Source organism: Oikopleura dioica, chromosome 1 (genome assembly GCF_907165135.1).
Source record: "Oikopleura dioica chromosome 1, OKI2018_I68_1.0, whole genome shotgun sequence".
Lineage (NCBI taxonomy): Eukaryota > Metazoa > Chordata > Appendicularia > Copelata > Oikopleuridae > Oikopleura > Oikopleura dioica.
Genome location: NC_137291.1, coordinates 2,942,417 through 2,958,693, shown reverse-complemented (window position 1 = coordinate 2,958,693; position 16,277 = coordinate 2,942,417). Strand labels below are relative to the sequence as shown.

At 40.0% G+C, this 16,277-nt stretch overlaps 9 protein-coding genes across 9 annotated transcripts; 3 read left to right on the top strand and 6 right to left on the bottom strand.

The window, feature by feature from the left end:
• The first annotated feature begins 272 nt into the window (after positions 1–272).
• Positions 273–1,561, top strand: LOC145695777 (GDT1-like protein sll0615). Its single transcript, XM_081772796.1, has 4 exons — positions 273–386; positions 475–1,097; positions 1,143–1,254; positions 1,291–1,561. Exons 1-4 carry the CDS (start codon positions 305–307, stop codon positions 1,404–1,406), a joined length of 933 nt encoding a protein of 310 aa, XP_081628922.1. The 5' UTR covers positions 273–304; the 3' UTR covers positions 1,407–1,561.
• Positions 1,562–2,075: 514 nt separating this feature from the next.
• Positions 2,076–2,651, bottom strand: LOC145711234 (uncharacterized). The gene is made up of 4 exons (XM_081788964.1): positions 2,620–2,651; positions 2,459–2,576; positions 2,234–2,384; positions 2,076–2,192 (listed from the first exon to the last, which is right to left on the bottom strand). The coding sequence occupies exons 1-4, from the start codon at positions 2,632–2,634 to the stop codon at positions 2,114–2,116; spliced, it is 363 nt and encodes a 120-aa protein (XP_081645090.1). The 5' UTR covers positions 2,635–2,651; the 3' UTR covers positions 2,076–2,113.
• Positions 2,652–4,196: 1,545 nt separating this feature from the next.
• On the bottom strand, positions 4,197–4,763 carry LOC145711536 (uncharacterized). Its single transcript, XM_081789228.1, has 3 exons — positions 4,605–4,763; positions 4,392–4,536; positions 4,197–4,351 (listed from the first exon to the last, which is right to left on the bottom strand). The coding sequence occupies exons 1-3, from the start codon at positions 4,731–4,733 to the stop codon at positions 4,197–4,199; spliced, it is 429 nt and encodes a 142-aa protein (XP_081645354.1). The 5' UTR covers positions 4,734–4,763.
• Positions 4,764–5,361: 598 nt separating this feature from the next.
• On the top strand, positions 5,362–7,450 carry LOC145711535 (uncharacterized). Its single transcript, XM_081789226.1, has 4 exons — positions 5,362–5,577; positions 5,925–6,513; positions 6,574–6,852; positions 6,917–7,450. The coding sequence occupies exons 1-4, from the start codon at positions 5,362–5,364 to the stop codon at positions 7,420–7,422; spliced, it is 1,590 nt and encodes a 529-aa protein (XP_081645352.1). The 3' UTR covers positions 7,423–7,450.
• Positions 7,451–7,981: 531 nt separating this feature from the next.
• On the bottom strand, positions 7,982–9,316 carry LOC145710994 (uncharacterized). Its single transcript, XM_081788708.1, has 4 exons — positions 9,208–9,316; positions 8,442–9,130; positions 8,245–8,398; positions 7,982–8,200 (listed from the first exon to the last, which is right to left on the bottom strand). The coding sequence occupies exons 1-4, from the start codon at positions 9,276–9,278 to the stop codon at positions 7,996–7,998; spliced, it is 1,119 nt and encodes a 372-aa protein (XP_081644834.1). The 5' UTR covers positions 9,279–9,316; the 3' UTR covers positions 7,982–7,995.
• Positions 9,317–9,883: 567 nt separating this feature from the next.
• LOC145711534 (solute carrier family 2, facilitated glucose transporter member 3-like) lies at positions 9,884–11,257 on the bottom strand (the record flags this gene model as incomplete). Its single annotated transcript, XM_081789225.1, has 6 exons — positions 11,125–11,257; positions 10,654–10,885; positions 10,443–10,615; positions 10,279–10,395; positions 9,983–10,233; positions 9,884–9,943 (listed from the first exon to the last, which is right to left on the bottom strand). Coding segments are annotated over exons 1-6 (966 nt in total), but the record flags the coding sequence as incomplete, so codon positions are not given.
• A 189-nt stretch (positions 11,258–11,446) lies between these two features.
• On the bottom strand, positions 11,447–13,454 carry LOC145695756 (solute carrier family 2, facilitated glucose transporter member 4-like). The gene is made up of 8 exons (XM_081772774.1): positions 13,083–13,454; positions 12,808–13,039; positions 12,578–12,750; positions 12,420–12,536; positions 12,131–12,378; positions 12,009–12,088; positions 11,886–11,964; positions 11,447–11,846 (listed from the first exon to the last, which is right to left on the bottom strand). Exons 1-8 carry the CDS (start codon positions 13,411–13,413, stop codon positions 11,601–11,603), a joined length of 1,506 nt encoding a protein of 501 aa, XP_081628900.1. The 5' UTR covers positions 13,414–13,454; the 3' UTR covers positions 11,447–11,600.
• Positions 13,455–14,052: 598 nt separating this feature from the next.
• LOC145703990 (modulator of macroautophagy TMEM150B-like) lies at positions 14,053–15,514 on the bottom strand. The gene is given in 3 exon segments (XM_081781413.1): positions 14,053–14,403; positions 14,881–15,333; positions 15,382–15,514. Coding segments are annotated over 3 exon segments (810 nt in total). The 5' UTR covers positions 15,491–15,514; the 3' UTR covers positions 14,053–14,155.
• Positions 15,515–15,688: 174 nt separating this feature from the next.
• LOC145704002 (uncharacterized) lies at positions 15,689–16,143 on the top strand. The gene is made up of 3 exons (XM_081781423.1): positions 15,689–15,863; positions 15,906–15,971; positions 16,012–16,143. The coding sequence occupies exons 1-3, from the start codon at positions 15,713–15,715 to the stop codon at positions 16,095–16,097; spliced, it is 303 nt and encodes a 100-aa protein (XP_081637549.1). The 5' UTR covers positions 15,689–15,712; the 3' UTR covers positions 16,098–16,143.
• Positions 16,144–16,277: the final 134 nt, after the last annotated feature.

Genomic DNA, 16,277 nt, shown 5'->3' with positions numbered 1-16,277 from the left:
AAAATTTATTTCAAAATTAAAATTTTTTCTTAATTTTTTTAAAATAAAATTTTTTCTTTTGATTTTTAGATTTTTTTTTTAAATATTTATTTCATATCAAATATTTTATATTTATTTTGAATATTCTGAGTCGACTGTTACATCAGAAAAATGCAACATACGATAGTTTGACTTCAGATAACATTCAGCATTTTGAGCAGGAGATAAGACTATTTGATGTTTGCTCACGGGTCTGCTCCGGCGGGTGGGATTTCAAAATTTCAGAAGGTCAAACAAGTGCCTTGCAAAAAGAGGGCAAAAAAGAATGGTGTTTTTGGATGAAAATCGCCCCAGATTTCCTAGAGAAGCGGTTTTGCTCCCCGGTTGCGATGACGATTTCGAAGAGCGTAAGTTTTGAAATAGACCAATAAGAAAAGCTATAAAGTACTGACAGCCAATCAAAGTCCAGTCTTGAAAGTCTGATCGTCTTTTAAGCCAACGCTTTCGAGGCGCTATTTCTCTCCTTTGGAATGATCCTCATGGCCGAATTCGCCGACAAAACCTTCTTCGTCGCCTGTATTTTGGCGATGAAGTACAGTCGTGTCCTTGTCTTCATGGGTTGCTGGCTTGGGCTTGTCTGCATGACTGGCATTTCTGTCGCGTTGGCGATGATTTTCGAACACTCCGTCATTCCGCAAAATTACGTTCAATACGCGGCTGGAGCGCTTTTTGCCATTTTTGGACTTCAGATGTTTTACGAAGGGTACAAGAATAGGGGCTTGAAGGCATCGGATGAAATGAAGGACGCGGCGGATGAGTTGAGCGAGGGAGGCAACGATGATTCGTCAATTACAGTTCGTTTCCGAAAGTCTTCAACAAGCGAAGATCCAAATGACCCAGAAGTTTCCGTGGAAATGATCAGCAATTCTCGTCGCCCATCTCAAGCGGCTTCGCAAACATCCGACACAGCTAATCAAAATGTTGGCTGTTTGAAGAAGACCGAAAATACTCTCGGAATCTGCGTCAACAAAGTCTTCCTGAAGGCTTTTTTGCTGACTTTTCTCGGCGAATGGGGCGACAAATCTCAGCTTGGAACGATCAGTTTGGCCGCGACAAATGTAAATTTTCTAGTCAAAAAGACTTATTTACCAATAATTTTTTAGCCGAGTGCTCAACTTATGGTTTTCATCGGATGCTCCCTTGGATATGCTGCTTGCGTGGGTCTGGCAGTCATTCTGGGAAAATTCGTCGTCTCGAAAATTAAAATAACTTACTGTAAGTTCTTCTTTTCCTTCTAAATTATTTTTTCAGTGAATATTGCTGGAGGAATTCTCTTCCTTGGCTTTTCCGCGTTCACTTTCTACAATGCTTTCATGCATCCTGAAGACGATACTGTGTCCGATCTCCACGATACTGAATGCAACTGAAGTCTCGTCGCTGTCTGATAGACAATAGAGAGTAAGGAGCTGGACATCCGTCGGGAGTCTGGAAAAAAATGATTCAGATTGAAGAATTCTCACGCTGCCTGCTTTTTTTTTCTCGAAATTAAATTATTTGAAACTTGAACTTGCGGTTGCAAACAGGTATTAGGTCTCTTATTTTTTATTAATTTCAAGCACTCTTGTGCATTTTGAAGAGGCGTGGCCATCTTTAACAATTAATATTATAAACAAATCGAAATATAAGTTCAGTTATTGTCAATAACTTCTTGAATGAGACAAGTCGTTCGAAAAAGTATGAATTTTTTTCTTTTTGCAACGGTTTCCTGCAGCAGTCTTTTACCGCGATATCTTTGGGAAGAGTCAGAAAAACTTCTAGAGAAGCCGCTATATCAAAAATTTGATGTTTCCGCATTTCTGCCTGAGAAACATGGTGATCTTTTTGATGCTCGTAAAATGCTCTTTTTTTAAGTGAGAAAAATATAAAATATAAAATAAAGATTCTGATGAAAATCGATGTTCCCGAAAAATCTGCTTTCCTTGCAAAAATCTCTCCCCGAATCTTGAATTCGACTTATCCTTCTTTTGATGCACGCTTGGTTATCAAATTTCCCCGAATGACTGCCTGCCCGTTTTAGAAAAAAAAAAGATTCGAAATTTGAATTTCATGTTTATTCATCAGTAGAGAAATCAGTTTACTTTCCCTTGCCCGGTCGGTTTGCGAGCTTTTGCTCTCGTCTTCGTCGTCGTTCTTCCCGTTTTTCGAATCGCTTGCTAAAATAAATAGAATTTGGAAGTTAGAAATAAAATCTAACCGAGCTCTTGTGCATTTTTTCTGACTCCAGGTAGGATCACATCTTGGATCGTTGTTGTTGCCGCCGCCTTGGTTGTTTGGTCGATTATTGTTGTTGTTGTTTGAATTTTGCGGTCTTGGTGGTTTTGGGGCTTTTGATGGTTTAGGGGGCTACGGAAGATGCTAAAATTCGACTTCTTTGGTAAAAAAATTTCTTTTTTTTTTCATATTAATTTGAGCATTTCCTTTGGCGCCTTCGAAGGTTTAGGCTTGTTTGTATGAGCTCCAAGTCCGAAGTGATGAGCTGCTCGGGCAACTCGATGAGTTTCTAGAGCTTCGGCAAGGCCAAACGCCAACACTATCGTCTAAAAAATTTTTAAATCTCTCAAAGACAGTAAATGATTTTACCGGAATTAATCTCATCGTCTCGAAAAAAGGAGAGGAAATGAAAACAGACTGGAAGGGTTTGTCAGTTTCGTCCAACTTTTTTCCCAGCGCGCAAAATGAAAAGCTGTGGCAAATAAATATTGTCAGTTTGAGCGGTTGATTTTGTTTACGATTTTTTTGAAAAATGATAACCTTAGTGGATTATCCTCTAAATCGAATTTTGTTTCTTCAAGTTAAACTTGAAAAAGGAATAGATACCCTTAAAGTTAATAACAAAGGTGGAAAATCGTTGTTGATACCCTTAAATATGCAATATGTAACAAAAGACAGTCTTTTATTTCTCTAGAAAACCTGAAAACGAGAAATTTCGCGCCCTTCCAAAAATCCCTTGAAATTCTGACAATTAAACATTTTCCCTTGACAGATCTGGCAATAAGCTGATTTGGCTTCCAAAACCAGGTTCAAGAAACTCAACCACTTTTGAGATCAATATTTAATTACAGAAATCTCATCCCAAAAACATCGCCCCGGCGCTGGAAATTGCTGACTCCTGCTGGAAATAAAGACCAAAATCCGAAACAGCATAAAATGAGATTTTTTTATTGTTTGGCAGGTTCGTTTTTTTTGTGAAAAATAACTGGTAGTTCGAGGGAAAATGACTCGAGAATCAGGGAAGCTCTGGTTTATCTTCAAGGCTGATGTTCTTGATGTCTTCGATTTCTTTCACTTCATTTGCCATCAAAGAAAGCCGTTCTTGGTTTCTATTTTCAGGATTTCGAATTGGACGTTTCAAAATTAAAAATTTTTAAATTTAAAGTCTCATTCTAATAAAAATATTTGAAATCCCGATCCTTTTGAGCTCTCTCAAAATGTGCTCATTTTCCGGCTGATCTTCCAGCGGCCCAATTTTTCCACCAGCCGGTTCTTCCACTTCGTCCTCATCAGACTCGGAATCCTCCTCCAAAAACGCTCGAGAATTGATTCCAGAAGGAGAGGGAACTTCATACCCGTCATCTTCGACTTCGTTCTTCATTGCTTCGATTTCCTCTCTATCATGTGATTTCGTAATCAATTTTTAAATTTGAAAAAATAAGTTTCGAAACCACGTGACTCATTTCAAGCTCAGCTTCGAATCCGGGAATTTCGTCTTCTCGCGCTTCAAGCTGTGGAGTTATGACCAGTCCAGAAAATTCGGGAATATTTTCGTCGAGTTTTTCTTTTTAGGGGCTCATTTTGAGTCGAAAAAACGGCAATTAGAAGCCGCTTGATACTTCGACCTCAGAACGCGGCTTTTTCTTCGTTTTGGCTCAAAGCCACACGCGGCTTCTCGATTCTCTGACAGCAAATGAAAGCAAGAAATCGAGTCAATGGAACCCGTTCCTTCTCTTCGTGGATTCAAACTTGCAAAGTGCTCTCGGACTTTGTTCAAGATCTTTTCTGTTTCCGTCAATTCTGGTTCCTCCGGTTTTTCATCCCTTTTTCGAAGATTCCGCTTTCGGCCTCTTTCTTTGATTTCTTTCTTCGGTTCATTTTCTTCTTTCTTTGGTTCTTTTTCTGGTTCGGCCTTCTTTTCAGCAGCTGGTTCGATTTTTGGCTGATCATCTTTTCAAATTCAATAAAAAAACATATTTTGGTAGGAAAAATGGGTTTTTTGAATTTCCTGTGATGTCGATTGTTGCTTCAATTTTGCAGTTTTGCATTTTCTTATGTTTTCGTCTTCGCTTATTTTTCGGAGATGGCGTTCGCGGCGGAACTAAAATCAGTTTTAAAAAAAAGGGACCCTTCACTCATACCGAAACCGTCGGGATCTGGATGTTGATGAAAAACAGGTGCCGAATTGTAGACTCTACTGAAGTGCTCCGAACAAGCGCTATAATTGTCGAATTGACGCCGATATTCTCTCATTTTGTCCTCTTCGCTGACGTTTCTTTTCTCCATCTCTTTCTTTTCGGGTTTCATGGAAAATTATCAATAAAAAATTGAGTCGGAAAATCTTAAATTGAAACCCATTCCCGCAAATCAATCAATCTGTTGTGCAAGTGGTCCGCTGGTCTCATTTTCTTCTTCCTCTTCGCCGCTCCTGTCAGTTTCTCTGGCTCCCTGTGAATCCACTCCAGAAATTCTTCAAAATTCATCTTCCGAATTCGCGAAAATCGAAATGCTGAAATGCGTCAGCGCAAAAAACGCGCTTCCTCGCAATCTGGAAATGAAAAAAAATGAAATCTCGAAAAGCGCCGGTTGCGAAAGAATTTTTTTCTAGACTTCAACTTTCATTCATTTCAAAATGATCAGGAAGAAAGCTGAGAATTCGCTTATCGAATTTTCTTTCTCATAAATTCGTGAAATCAAATCAATATTTTTATCATTACTGATGATTCATCAGATACTCCATCTTCAGTCAAGAAATCGAGCTTCTGGCAGTCAGTTAGTCAAATAATAAATTCCAGAAACTTCTAAAATAAACTTACTTCACTTCTTCGAAAAGACTTATAGTCTCCCCCTCCCGGCTGCATTTCCCATCTGACTCAATTTGCAGCTTTCTAAAAGATCTTCTCCTTGCGTCAGTTAAATCCGACTAGTCTCGCTGGATCATTTTTCACTTTCTCCTCGGTGGCGCTGCCAAAATACACTTTTTTTCCCATTTTCCAAAACGAGAAAGATCCCAATCCTCATTCAAACGTGAAAAAGTTAACTACGATTTTCACCTTTCAAAAAGAGAAATTTTAAAACAGAGCTCTAGAATCTCAATTTTGCCAATTTTTCATGGCAAAACTCTTCGCAACTTCTTTGCTCGCCGGATCATCTTTAGCCAAACTCGTCAATTATGTCGCCAAAGCCAGGCACATTCAACAACCACAACAAAAAATCTGCTTGATAGAGCCTTTTTCCGAGGGGATAAATTTTGACTGCGATGGTGAGGACTGGGTTCATAGAACAATTTGCAACGGAGAAAATGAGGACTTTCTCCTCGAAGCTTTGGTTTCAAAATTTAATTTCATTCAGAAATTCTTAAAATGAGAAGCGTTAATTCAGCACTAAAAGAATCCGATATAAATTTTATATCATATAATTTGTTGATTCTAGATTAAAACGTTTAAAAAAATCATAATTTATCTAATTTAATAATGTATCTGAGTTATTCAAATCAATTGTAAACGTAAAAGATAAAAAATATAGTGTAATAGCTTCATTTACTTCGCAAACTTAGAAAATAAGTTAACCTTACGACGACAAAATAACTTTATTATAGTACTTTATTAAAAGAAATTTGAATAATAATTATCATAACATATTCTTGATTAACGGGTACCTCAAAAATATTAAAGACAAATGGTTTAAAATGTCTGTCAATTATCCCCTCTTTTGAAACCGAAATAGCAAAATGTTCCTGTTACCAACAATACTGGAACATTCTGCTTCCACGTGACGAGTGCATCTGGGAATCGAAATCTCTCCCCAAACCAGCTTTACAAACAACAACTCAAATTCTAATAGCCCAATCGACAACTCTTCATCAAACCATCAACAAATCGACAACAACAACAACAACAACATCGACCTCCAGCATCGAGCAAGCTCGGGAGCTAGAAATTTCATCACTGAATTTCGAAAGTTGCCGCCTTTTCGATCTTTCCCCGAATTTCAACTGGTCTTGCGAAAGTGACGTTTTTCTCCACGGGGTCACGTGCTACGCTTCTTGCGGAAGAGGATACCGTCTTGATAAACCAGCGAATGCCAAGGTCACCTGCAACTGCTTGGATGGTGATTTCTGTAAGTGGGAAAATTCTAGAGTCGCCGTGAAAACGGAGCTTTTCAACGGAATCGGAAACGAGGAAGAATTGATAATGGAAGGAGGATCTTCTCTGTTGAAAATGGAGTGTTTGGCGGAAAATGAGGAGGGATGCGCTCTTCCAGGTTCGGTTCATCTTTTCATAATTTTTTAAAAGGGTAAAAAGTTGTTTGAATCGCAAAAAGAAAATCTCGAAAACGGATTTTTCCACTGCCCAAATGGCCACTTTGCCAATTCCCGCTGCCAAATCATCTGCAACAATGGCTTCTCTCTTCCCTCAGGAACAAGATCAGCCGTCAAATGCACTAAAAGATTGGCATGGAATGCAGACATAGAAAATATCCGATGTCAACCGGTCTTTGGTTCTGGTGGAGAAAGAGGGATCGTGATGGAAACAGGGAGTTTTTGCGATGCGCCAGAAATTAGTCAAGAGAATTTTGTCGGAGAATTCGAATGTGAAAGTGGTAAGAATTTTTTCAAGAAGAAAAAAATTTTTTTTTGAAGAAAAAGATCATTTTTTCGCTTCAGGAATTTACGCTGATCGATCAAAATGTCTTTTGAAATGCCCACAAGGCTACGTCTCTCAAACCAAATCACCGAAACAAAACTGGAAAAAATGCCGCTGCAAGAAATCTGGCGAATGTCGCTGGAGCCGTGAGCAGTCAATCGGATGTGTCAAACTTGGGGGCACGGTTCAAAAGCCCGAGACTTCAAATCGACTCGAAGGGCGGAGAAAAAAGCCTTCGCCACCGGTCATAAGCAATCTTCTCAGCGATGGGATCAGAATATTGATAAAAGAAATCCATTGTAAGAGAAAATTTTCTGATCCTGAAAAAAGCTGCGCTCATTTGGAAGAACAACTTGACAAAAACTTCCGGCGACCGAAATGCACCCATGGTTCAGAAGAAAACTCATTTTGCCTCCTCAATTGCAAGCTAGGCAGAACGCTTGATCGCCCAAAAAATGCCTGGAGAAAATGCTCGTGCTCCGATGGAAAATGCTTTTGGATTGGTGATCCTGTCCAGTGCCTTTGACTGCGATATTTCTGTAAATAAAATTGCTTTGAAAGCTCTAAAACGATCGTCTGGCGGCGAAATATTTGACATAAAAATACAAGAGAGGTTCAAATGAGACAGATAATCGAGTTGATTCGATAAAATTTTAATGAGTCCTCGGAATTCACAATAAAAGACTGTTTTTTCGTGTTCAATTCAACAGTTGACGTTCCAATCATGCTCTTTTTATATCTTCTTTCAATCTCAACAGCTTGGAAATACCACGCAATGGATCTTTCTCCAGAAAATAGTCTTCTTATCGGGCAAGAAATCGAAGGTTTGATAAGAAGAGTTATTTTTCTCATAAACTTAAATTCTTAGATGCGAGAAAATTTTTCCATTATGCCCAAATCGAACAGAATAATCATCAAAACGAAGTTCTAGAAAGAAAAGCGTCCAAAATCTTGCTGAAAATAAGAACACCTGAAGAGTTAAACAATTTTATTGATTTTTATTTGCACTGAGATGAATAAATGAACACAAAGAATCCCATAAAAAATATTTTTTTAATTTATTTACAAAGACAATAGAAAAAAATGAGGTTACAAAAACTCATCTCAGACTGCTTCTGGAAAGATTCAAGTTCTTCCTTTCGCTGAATCTGGAAAGCCAATCATAGGACGCTTTAAAATTTTTGTGGCCAAGTTCTTTTGCAAATTGACGGGCAACTTCTTGGATGGCGACTTTTGGGACATGCTCTGGAAAGGGTTGAGCTCGTAGCCACTCTGCGCATTTGTCATCCAAGGCGTCAAAATGCCTTTAATTTTATAAGAATAAATAAAAATGTTTTCTTATAATTACTCTTGTCTCCGAATTTTCCGATCAGGGGGACATCCTCTTGCATAATCGCTCATGATTTGCTCCTTGTTTTTGATGAGATAGAATACTGCTGGGGCAGAAACTCCATATTCCGCAGCGAGTTTTCGATAAGAAAGACCTTCTTTCTCATGTTGGTCTAGAAAGAATTTTCTTTAAGGTTATCAAAAAGATCGATTTACGGATAATTTTGATCTTCTGCTGTAACGACAGTACGTTTCTCTGCTTGCTTCTATCCGGCGGCCTGATGCTCTTTGAAGTACTTGGCAATTCCGGACACATTTGCACAGGAACAAGTGGAATCGATGGTCGGGAAGTAAACTCTAATCCAGCTGTTGGCCCCTCATATTCACCAGCTAGCTCGATCGGTAAGATTCCCATGCTGATTGGGACATTTTTCGGCCTTTCGTTCATTTCTGATTCTGTTTGCGAGGCTTCGGAAATGTCGGAAATTCCATCGTCTTCGACTTGGTTCTCTTCCTTGATTTCCTGGCTGCTGGTACTTGTGCTCGGGGTTTCTTTTCTTGCTTCTGCTCTGATCGCTAGCGCCCGGTCGTGAGAGAGCTTCCATAAACATTCATGAGTTCCGAGCGTTTTGACGATATGCCGATGAACATCGATTGCCAGAGCAAAGCCATTAGCTCTTTCTCCGCTTTTGTAGATGCCATACTGTTTGCAGTACATTCTTAGCTCGCTTTCTGAGCCGAGAAGTTCTGATACGATTTCTCTAGGACTCAGTCGGGATCGGAGGGATGAACAAAGGTATGTCGCCTGCTTGATTTCGCATTTTTCAAGGTAGAAAACGACGTCGCCCGTTTTGAGCATATTCATCGTGCGATAAGAAATTGGGACTTTTGCGATACAAGATTGTCTAAACAAAAAAAGCAGTTTTATAAAATAAAATCGTCTGTCATGTGATGGCCTGAAATTATCGGGAAGAGTCTTTACCTGTCAATGAAAATATCGTCGAACAGAATCTTCCTTTGGAGTTTTGTGTAATGATTGTTGAAAATGGCCATTCTTTCCTCTACGCAAATCCATTTTTTATAAGTCGACATTTTTCAAATATCTCTGAGTACTATCTTACGCCACCTCAGTCAATGGGATCAAGAGAGGATTATCGCGAGTTTGAGATTTAATTTCAAACATCTTTATGAATATTGTCTAAAAAAGTATGTTTATTAATATGATAGAAAATGTATTAAAAAGCATATTCTTTTCTCCCAAAGTTTTTGTCCTCCTTGGTTTCTTCAGTCTTGAAAGCTTCGTTGTATTTTGGCAAAGTTTCTTCCTCATTGAGAATTGAAGGGACAAAGAAAGCCTGAATTTCGCGAAGAGTTTTGTCTTTGGTTTCAGGGACGAAGATCATGACCATGAAAAAGAAAAAGAAATTAAAGCCGCAGAAGATCCAAAAGACATGACCTCCCATCACTGCCTAATAAAATTTTTTGTCAATGTCAAATTTTGAGTATGATATTACCTCGAGCAGGGGAAAACCAAAAGCGATGGCGGTATTTGCCCCCCAATTTACAAGACTTCCAATCGCTGTCGCTCGAGATCTATTATACAAAATTTTTTTATTCATTTTTGAATTAAATTTGCACCTATTAGTATCATCAAATAACTGAGTCGCCATTCCCCATGGAATCGGACCTGGACCGCTCTGGAAAATTGCCGTAAAAACCTAAAAACTTAGGCCTCATCATTCTTTGCCTATCCTCACCAAGACAAAGACGATTGAGCAGATAGATATAGCAGCTTGATTATCAAAATCATCATCGCCCTGGAAAACGCCGAGTAAAAGCGCAATCACTCCAGCGCAAATGCCGATCAATCCGATTCCATACATATGCAGCGTTTTTCCTCCAGCACAGCCAACAAGCCAAAGAGATGCGCCGCAAAAGATGATGGAGACAACACCGATCAGACAAGTCGCTACTTCCGGGTCAGAAACGCCGGCGCTAGTGAAGATCTCTAGGAAAAAAGTCGTTGGATAAGATTTTAAGATGGACTTCTAACGGGTTGAATAAAAGAAAATGGCGTTGATTCCGGTGAGTTGTTGGGAGAGATGAAGGATGACGACGGCAATCAGGGGCTTGATGAAAAGTGGTTCACAGCAACCGAGTCGAGGGTGAACTGGGATAAAATTTGAGGGTTTTTGGCCCAGTTGTTCCGATTTTTACCTTGTCTGTCTTCTTCAGTATCTTTTTCGATCTCCGCAGCATAATAGTCAGCAGCTTTTGCGGCTCTTTCTGGAGAGAATTTCGCCAAGTGAGCCGGTGACTCCCAAATAAATGGAAGAATGATGATTTGAATCGCACAGAAAACGAGCGGGAGACCAAGAGTCAAAGAAAACCTTGAATTTGAGAAATTAGGTTCATCCAAAGTTCCTACCGGTTGATTGCTCCGATATCTTCTTCCCCGACACGGCACTCGAATTTTTCATCAAGTGGTACTTGACAATCCATTGCGCCAGAAACTTGCTTGAGTCCAACAACCCAAACGAACAGTATACCAATAACGCACGTAAACTGGTTGAGATTGCCGAAAAGACCCTTCAGGTTGATAGGTGCTATTTCATTGAGATAAACAGGGGCAATCGCTGTAGTCAATCCACAAGCGATTCCTGAAAAATGAGAATGAAAAAGCTCAGAGTAATTTTACCTGAAATAAATCGCCCTGCAAGAATCAAATCATACGATCCACTGCAATCATCCTCGTAGTTTTAAGGATATTCAAAGAAAAATGGATGCGCTTCCAAATACGAGCCCAGAGCCATCAATCCACAGGTCAAAAACAACCCTCTTTTCCGGCCGACTATTCTCAAATTCGAAACTGGTCCCCCAACAACTGACCCGACTGCACCTCCAATCGTCCAGAGCCCAGTTGTAAACGACCACGTCAATTCCCATGAGTCGAACGCTGCGGAGCCACATTCGTTGAAAAGCTCGTTCAAAGCGTTTTCGAGAGGATTCAGGACGCCTACCGCCCAACCCATGTTCCACCATGAGCCGATCAGGATGCCAAAAGTAGCCAGAAGCAGCCTTTATTCATGGTTCCTTTAATCGAGCTCTCTTAGATATTAAAGTGTCTCTTTAGTTTATTTAAAAACCAATCCCGCAAGTCATTTCCTGTTTTCTTATAAAATAAGCGTTTAATTCTTTATCTGAGAAAAAATGTAGGCCAGGGAATTTTTTTCTGTTTGATGAAATCAATGATTTTTCCCACAGGGAAATTGACAAGCAAAGTTTACAGAACATAAACTGAAGTTCAGTATATTCATCGTACAGTGAAAAATAATGACAGGATTGCCTTAAATTTACAGCTATCAGAAGTCGTTTTTAAAAATCACATTCTTCACTCTTCAACTCGCTTTTGTCCTTGTTTTCTTCATCCTTGAAAGCGTCGTTGTATTCGGGCACAACCACGGCGAAGTTTTCCGGCTCATCGAGAATTGAAGGAATAAAGAAGGCTTGGATTTCTCGGAGGGTTTTTCCTTTTGTCTCAGGGACGAAAAAGAGGAGCAGGAAGAAGAAGATGATGTTGAAGCCGCAAAAGATCCAGAAAACATGACCACCCATCGATGCCTAGATTTGATTGAAAAAGGGTTGATGAGCTTTTTATACCTCAAGGAGAGGGAAACCGAAGGCGACAGCAGTGTTGGCCCCCCAGTTGAACAGACATCCGATAGCAGTTGCTCGGGATCTGATAGAAGAACGGATCATTTTGAACATCATCGAGAAAATTACCTGTTTGTGTCATCAAAAAGTTCCGCCGCCATTCCCCATGGAATTGGACCTGGTCCGCATTGGAAGATAGCCACAAAAGTCTATGAAAAATGATTGAAGGAAATTTCGAAGTTTAACTTTACCAGAACAAAGACAATGGCGGAGGTGGAAACAGCATCTTGATTATAAGAATCGTCTTCGAGGAAAATGCCGAGAAGAAGCGCCATAATTCCAGCGCATATGCCAATGAGCCCGATTCCATACGTATGGAGCGTTTTGCCTCCAGCACAGCCGACGAGACCAAGAGAAGCGCCGCAGAAAATGAGGGAGATCACGCCAATGAAGCAAGTGGCCACTTCTGGGTCCGAAACACCAGCGCTCGTGAAGATCTCTGAGGGAATTTTAGGCCTTGCTTAGGGAGCATTTTCTTACGAGTTGAATAGAAGAAGATGGCGTTGATTCCGCTGAGCTGCTGGGAAAGATGAAGAATGATCGCGGCAATGAGGGGCTTGAAGAAAAGCGGTTGGCAGCAGCCGAGTCGTGGATAGACTGAAATCATGAAAGAAGACGAAAATGAGAAAATTCTATACCTGGTTTGTCAGCTCCGGAATCGTCTTCAACCTCGGCTCCGTAGTATTTTGCAGCTTTGGCCGCTCGATCGAGGGAGAATTTTGCCAAGTGCGATGGTGACTCCCAGATGAATGGAAGAATGATGATCTGAACAGCGCAGAAAACGAGGGGGAGACCAAGAGTCAGTGAAAATCTAGAAATTCGCAATAATAAGAATAATTAGAAAACGGGGTTTCCTTGTTGATTTCACCTGTTGATTGGTCCAATATCTTGTTCTTCCGCCGGACATTCATTATCATCGTTCAGAGGGACTTTGCAATCCATCGAGCCAGTGACTTGCTTGAGCCCAACTACCCAAACGAAGAGGTTTCCAATGACACAGGTGAACTGGTTCAAATTGCCAAAAAGACCTTTCCACTTTTTAGGGGCGATTTCATTGAGGTAGACTGGGGCGATAGCAGTTGTAAGACCACAAGCAATTCCTAAGAATGAAGATTTTAGGGCTCAATTCGTCAGAATTTTTACCTGAGAAAAATCTTCCAGCAAGAATAAAGTCATAATCTCCAGCACACTCATTATAATCATTCGCGTACGCAAAGAAAAACGGATGAGCTTCCAAATATGATCCAAGAGCCATCAATCCGCAAGTCACAAATAACCCTCTTTTGCGTCCAATGAACCACAAATTCGACGCTGGTCCTCCCAAAACGGCTCCGATGGCTCCTCCGATTGTCCAAAGACCCGTAGTAAAAGACCAGGTCAAGTCGAATTCATCGAAAGCAGCTGATCCGCATTTGTCGAAAAGTTCCTCCATAGCGCCACCAAGCGGATTAAGGACTCCAATCGCCCAACCCATGTTCCACCATGAGCCGATTAGGATGGCGAAGGTTGCGATGATAAGACTTTATGTTGGTTTTTTGCGGTAGTTAGATTTGTTTGTTTGAGAACATGGGCCGACTGTTTGTCCAGAAAAGAAAAAAAGTAAATAGTCAGTCAAATGCTAGTAACTGGCTCGAAAATTAAAGAATTTGTTAGGAGTGATTCAAAATAGATGTTATCTATTAAATCGAATTTTCTATGCCGGCGCAAGGCGGCGCAGAGCGGCAAAAAGCGGCTCAGGGCGGCACTATCAAGTTCTTCTCTCTGTACAAAAACCTTTCCCGCAGCCCATTTTCTGTGTTGTTATTTAGCTCTTCTTTTGATTAAGTGACTGCTGCTCTCTTTTGCGAAAAAAGACTGATACTGATAACTGTGTCAGAGAAGAAAGAAATTCGTTTGGACAAATGCAAGTGCCCTACCACAAGGATAATGATTAGCAAAGTTTATTGAGCGCGGTGTGCCAAAATTCCGATATAAAAATCAGCACGCAAACAGCATGCATCTTACGTTCCAATGCAAATTGAATGCTTGTGCAACTTTGATCTCATGTTTTTTGAGAGGAGAATAAATTTCCGCGCGTCGGGAAAAGTGACATCTTTATTAAATAAATTCACAAGAAAATATATAACAGGCTTTAATCGATGCTCAATTCAGTCGTAATTGTCTGGGCGTCAGCGTCTCTTTTCTATAAAATTTCTTCTGAAACGAATCGCTAGAATCTAGAATCGATGCTCTTCTGATTCCACCTCCCTTCTCCCATCACCATTTTCAGATTTCACCGTGGTTACCGAATCCAGCGTTATTGAAAATTTCGTCGACTTGATCTTTGAAAACTCATACGTCAGCGAGCAGTAGAAGCAAAGAAGTGAAATTCCCAAAGACCACTCAAAGGCATCCGTCATATTTGCCCAGAAACGTGAGTAGTCGGCTTCTGCTGGATCGCCTTGTTGAAAAGCCGACACGAGCACTGAAGTCAGATTTTAGATGAATAATTAATTAATATTTTTTTTGCAAAAATGACGCTCTTCAGTTTGCCGCCATAAAAATGATGACCCGAACCAGCAATAACTATTTTTACGATACAAGTCTCCAAGAAAATGAGTTTTTTTTGTCATATTCAAAAATGAAATGATTCGTTACAAACAGGAATTATTATTCTTTTATCGGAGTAAAGAAATAAATAAGACAACCTGAAACACGCCCGAACTTTTTCTCCGATCTTTTATTCTCTCTACTTGCTGCACAATTTTTAAACGAAAACCTTATCAAAAAAGAGAATGCGAGCTTGGGCTTCGGTATTTCAACCCTGTTATTTTTGTAAAATTATTTACCAATAAATTGTCAAAAGTAAATTATCAAATTCTATGAAAAAAATGGCATCGATTCTTACTCATCTAAGAAATGGCATTTTTATGATGTTATCAATTATCTGAAAAAAGCATACTTATGATTCCCGAAGCAAAAGCAATCGTAGTAATCCCAATCCTCGTCCAAACCAACCACTTCGGCGACATGAGTTTCCCCGCGCTCATTATTGAAATACAAAGCGCCAAGGCCAATCCACAACCAAACGCAAGAGTAGCCCCGAAAAAGTGAACAAACCGAATAGACGTAAATTGAAAATTTCCGACCAGCATCACTCCGAACATTTGAATGATTCCAAGAACCGCTGTTGCTTTTGCTAGACTATCGTCAGCGCCGATTGCTTGAGTGTATTTGAAGAAGACGACGGTGACGAAGAGGCCGATAATTGCTCCGAAAATGTCTTCAAAAGATTTCTGTCTGTTGTTTTTTTTCTAAATGAATAAACATTTTCCTGTTGTATTGAGTAACTGCGAGAAAACGCAAGATTCTGGCGGAAATGACCCTGTATTTGAGATTGTCGGCCAATCAGGAACTAGAAAAGCGATCTTTCTGGGGACTCCCTAAATAAATCTAGTCTTACGTCTAACAAGATGCTGGGGATCACTGATTCCGATTCCATAAGTCATGAACCAGCCCCCGACTCCAAGGAGAAATATCGACCCGGGGGTAAAAAGAACAACTTTGCTCATTTTCTTGCGATTTTTGTCTCTTGCTATTTTCTTGTATTATGGTGATTAGCTAATAATGAGTCCGACTGGAAGTGGGTCAAATCCAATATTTGCCAAATGACGGATTCTGTCACTGAATCGCCCTTTCTTCTCCTAGAAAATTTCCTATTGTTGAGAATCTCATCATCTGTTCGCTTAATTCTTCAGCAGAAAATGAAATGAGCAGCATAAAAAGATACAGATATGAAGCTCCTTTTTCTCGCCGCTTTTGTTCAGGCCCAGAATCATGACCAAGAAGCCATGGCCTTCTGCAACAACTACTGCCAGGACAAGCCAGATACTCATTACCCAGATACTGGGTTTTGCTTGAATGGGACCTACTTGAACCCAAAAGGTGACTCGTTTTCGAAAGAAGAGAGTATAATCGTTGTTTTAGATTGCAGCTCTTATTTCCGATGCTGGGAGCGAGGAAGCGTTGGGGACAAGCTTTTCTGCCCGATCGGTAAACTACTTGATAATTGGTGAAAAAATGCACATTTCAGGTCTTGTCTGGAACGACGAGTACAAAATCTGCGACTGGCCATACAATCTCGACTCGGACGATGAGTGCTACGAGCCCTTGAAATAAACAATCTGTTTTCTGATTCTTCGCAATAAAAATCATTAAACTAAAAATGTGTCTTTGTGTATATCGGCAAAATCAAGAAAATAACGTAATTTTCATGACAAAGTTATTGCAAGAAAAGCACATACTTTTGTGACCCCACTACTTTGTCTCTCCAAACTCCCTCAAGGGAATTGTTAATCC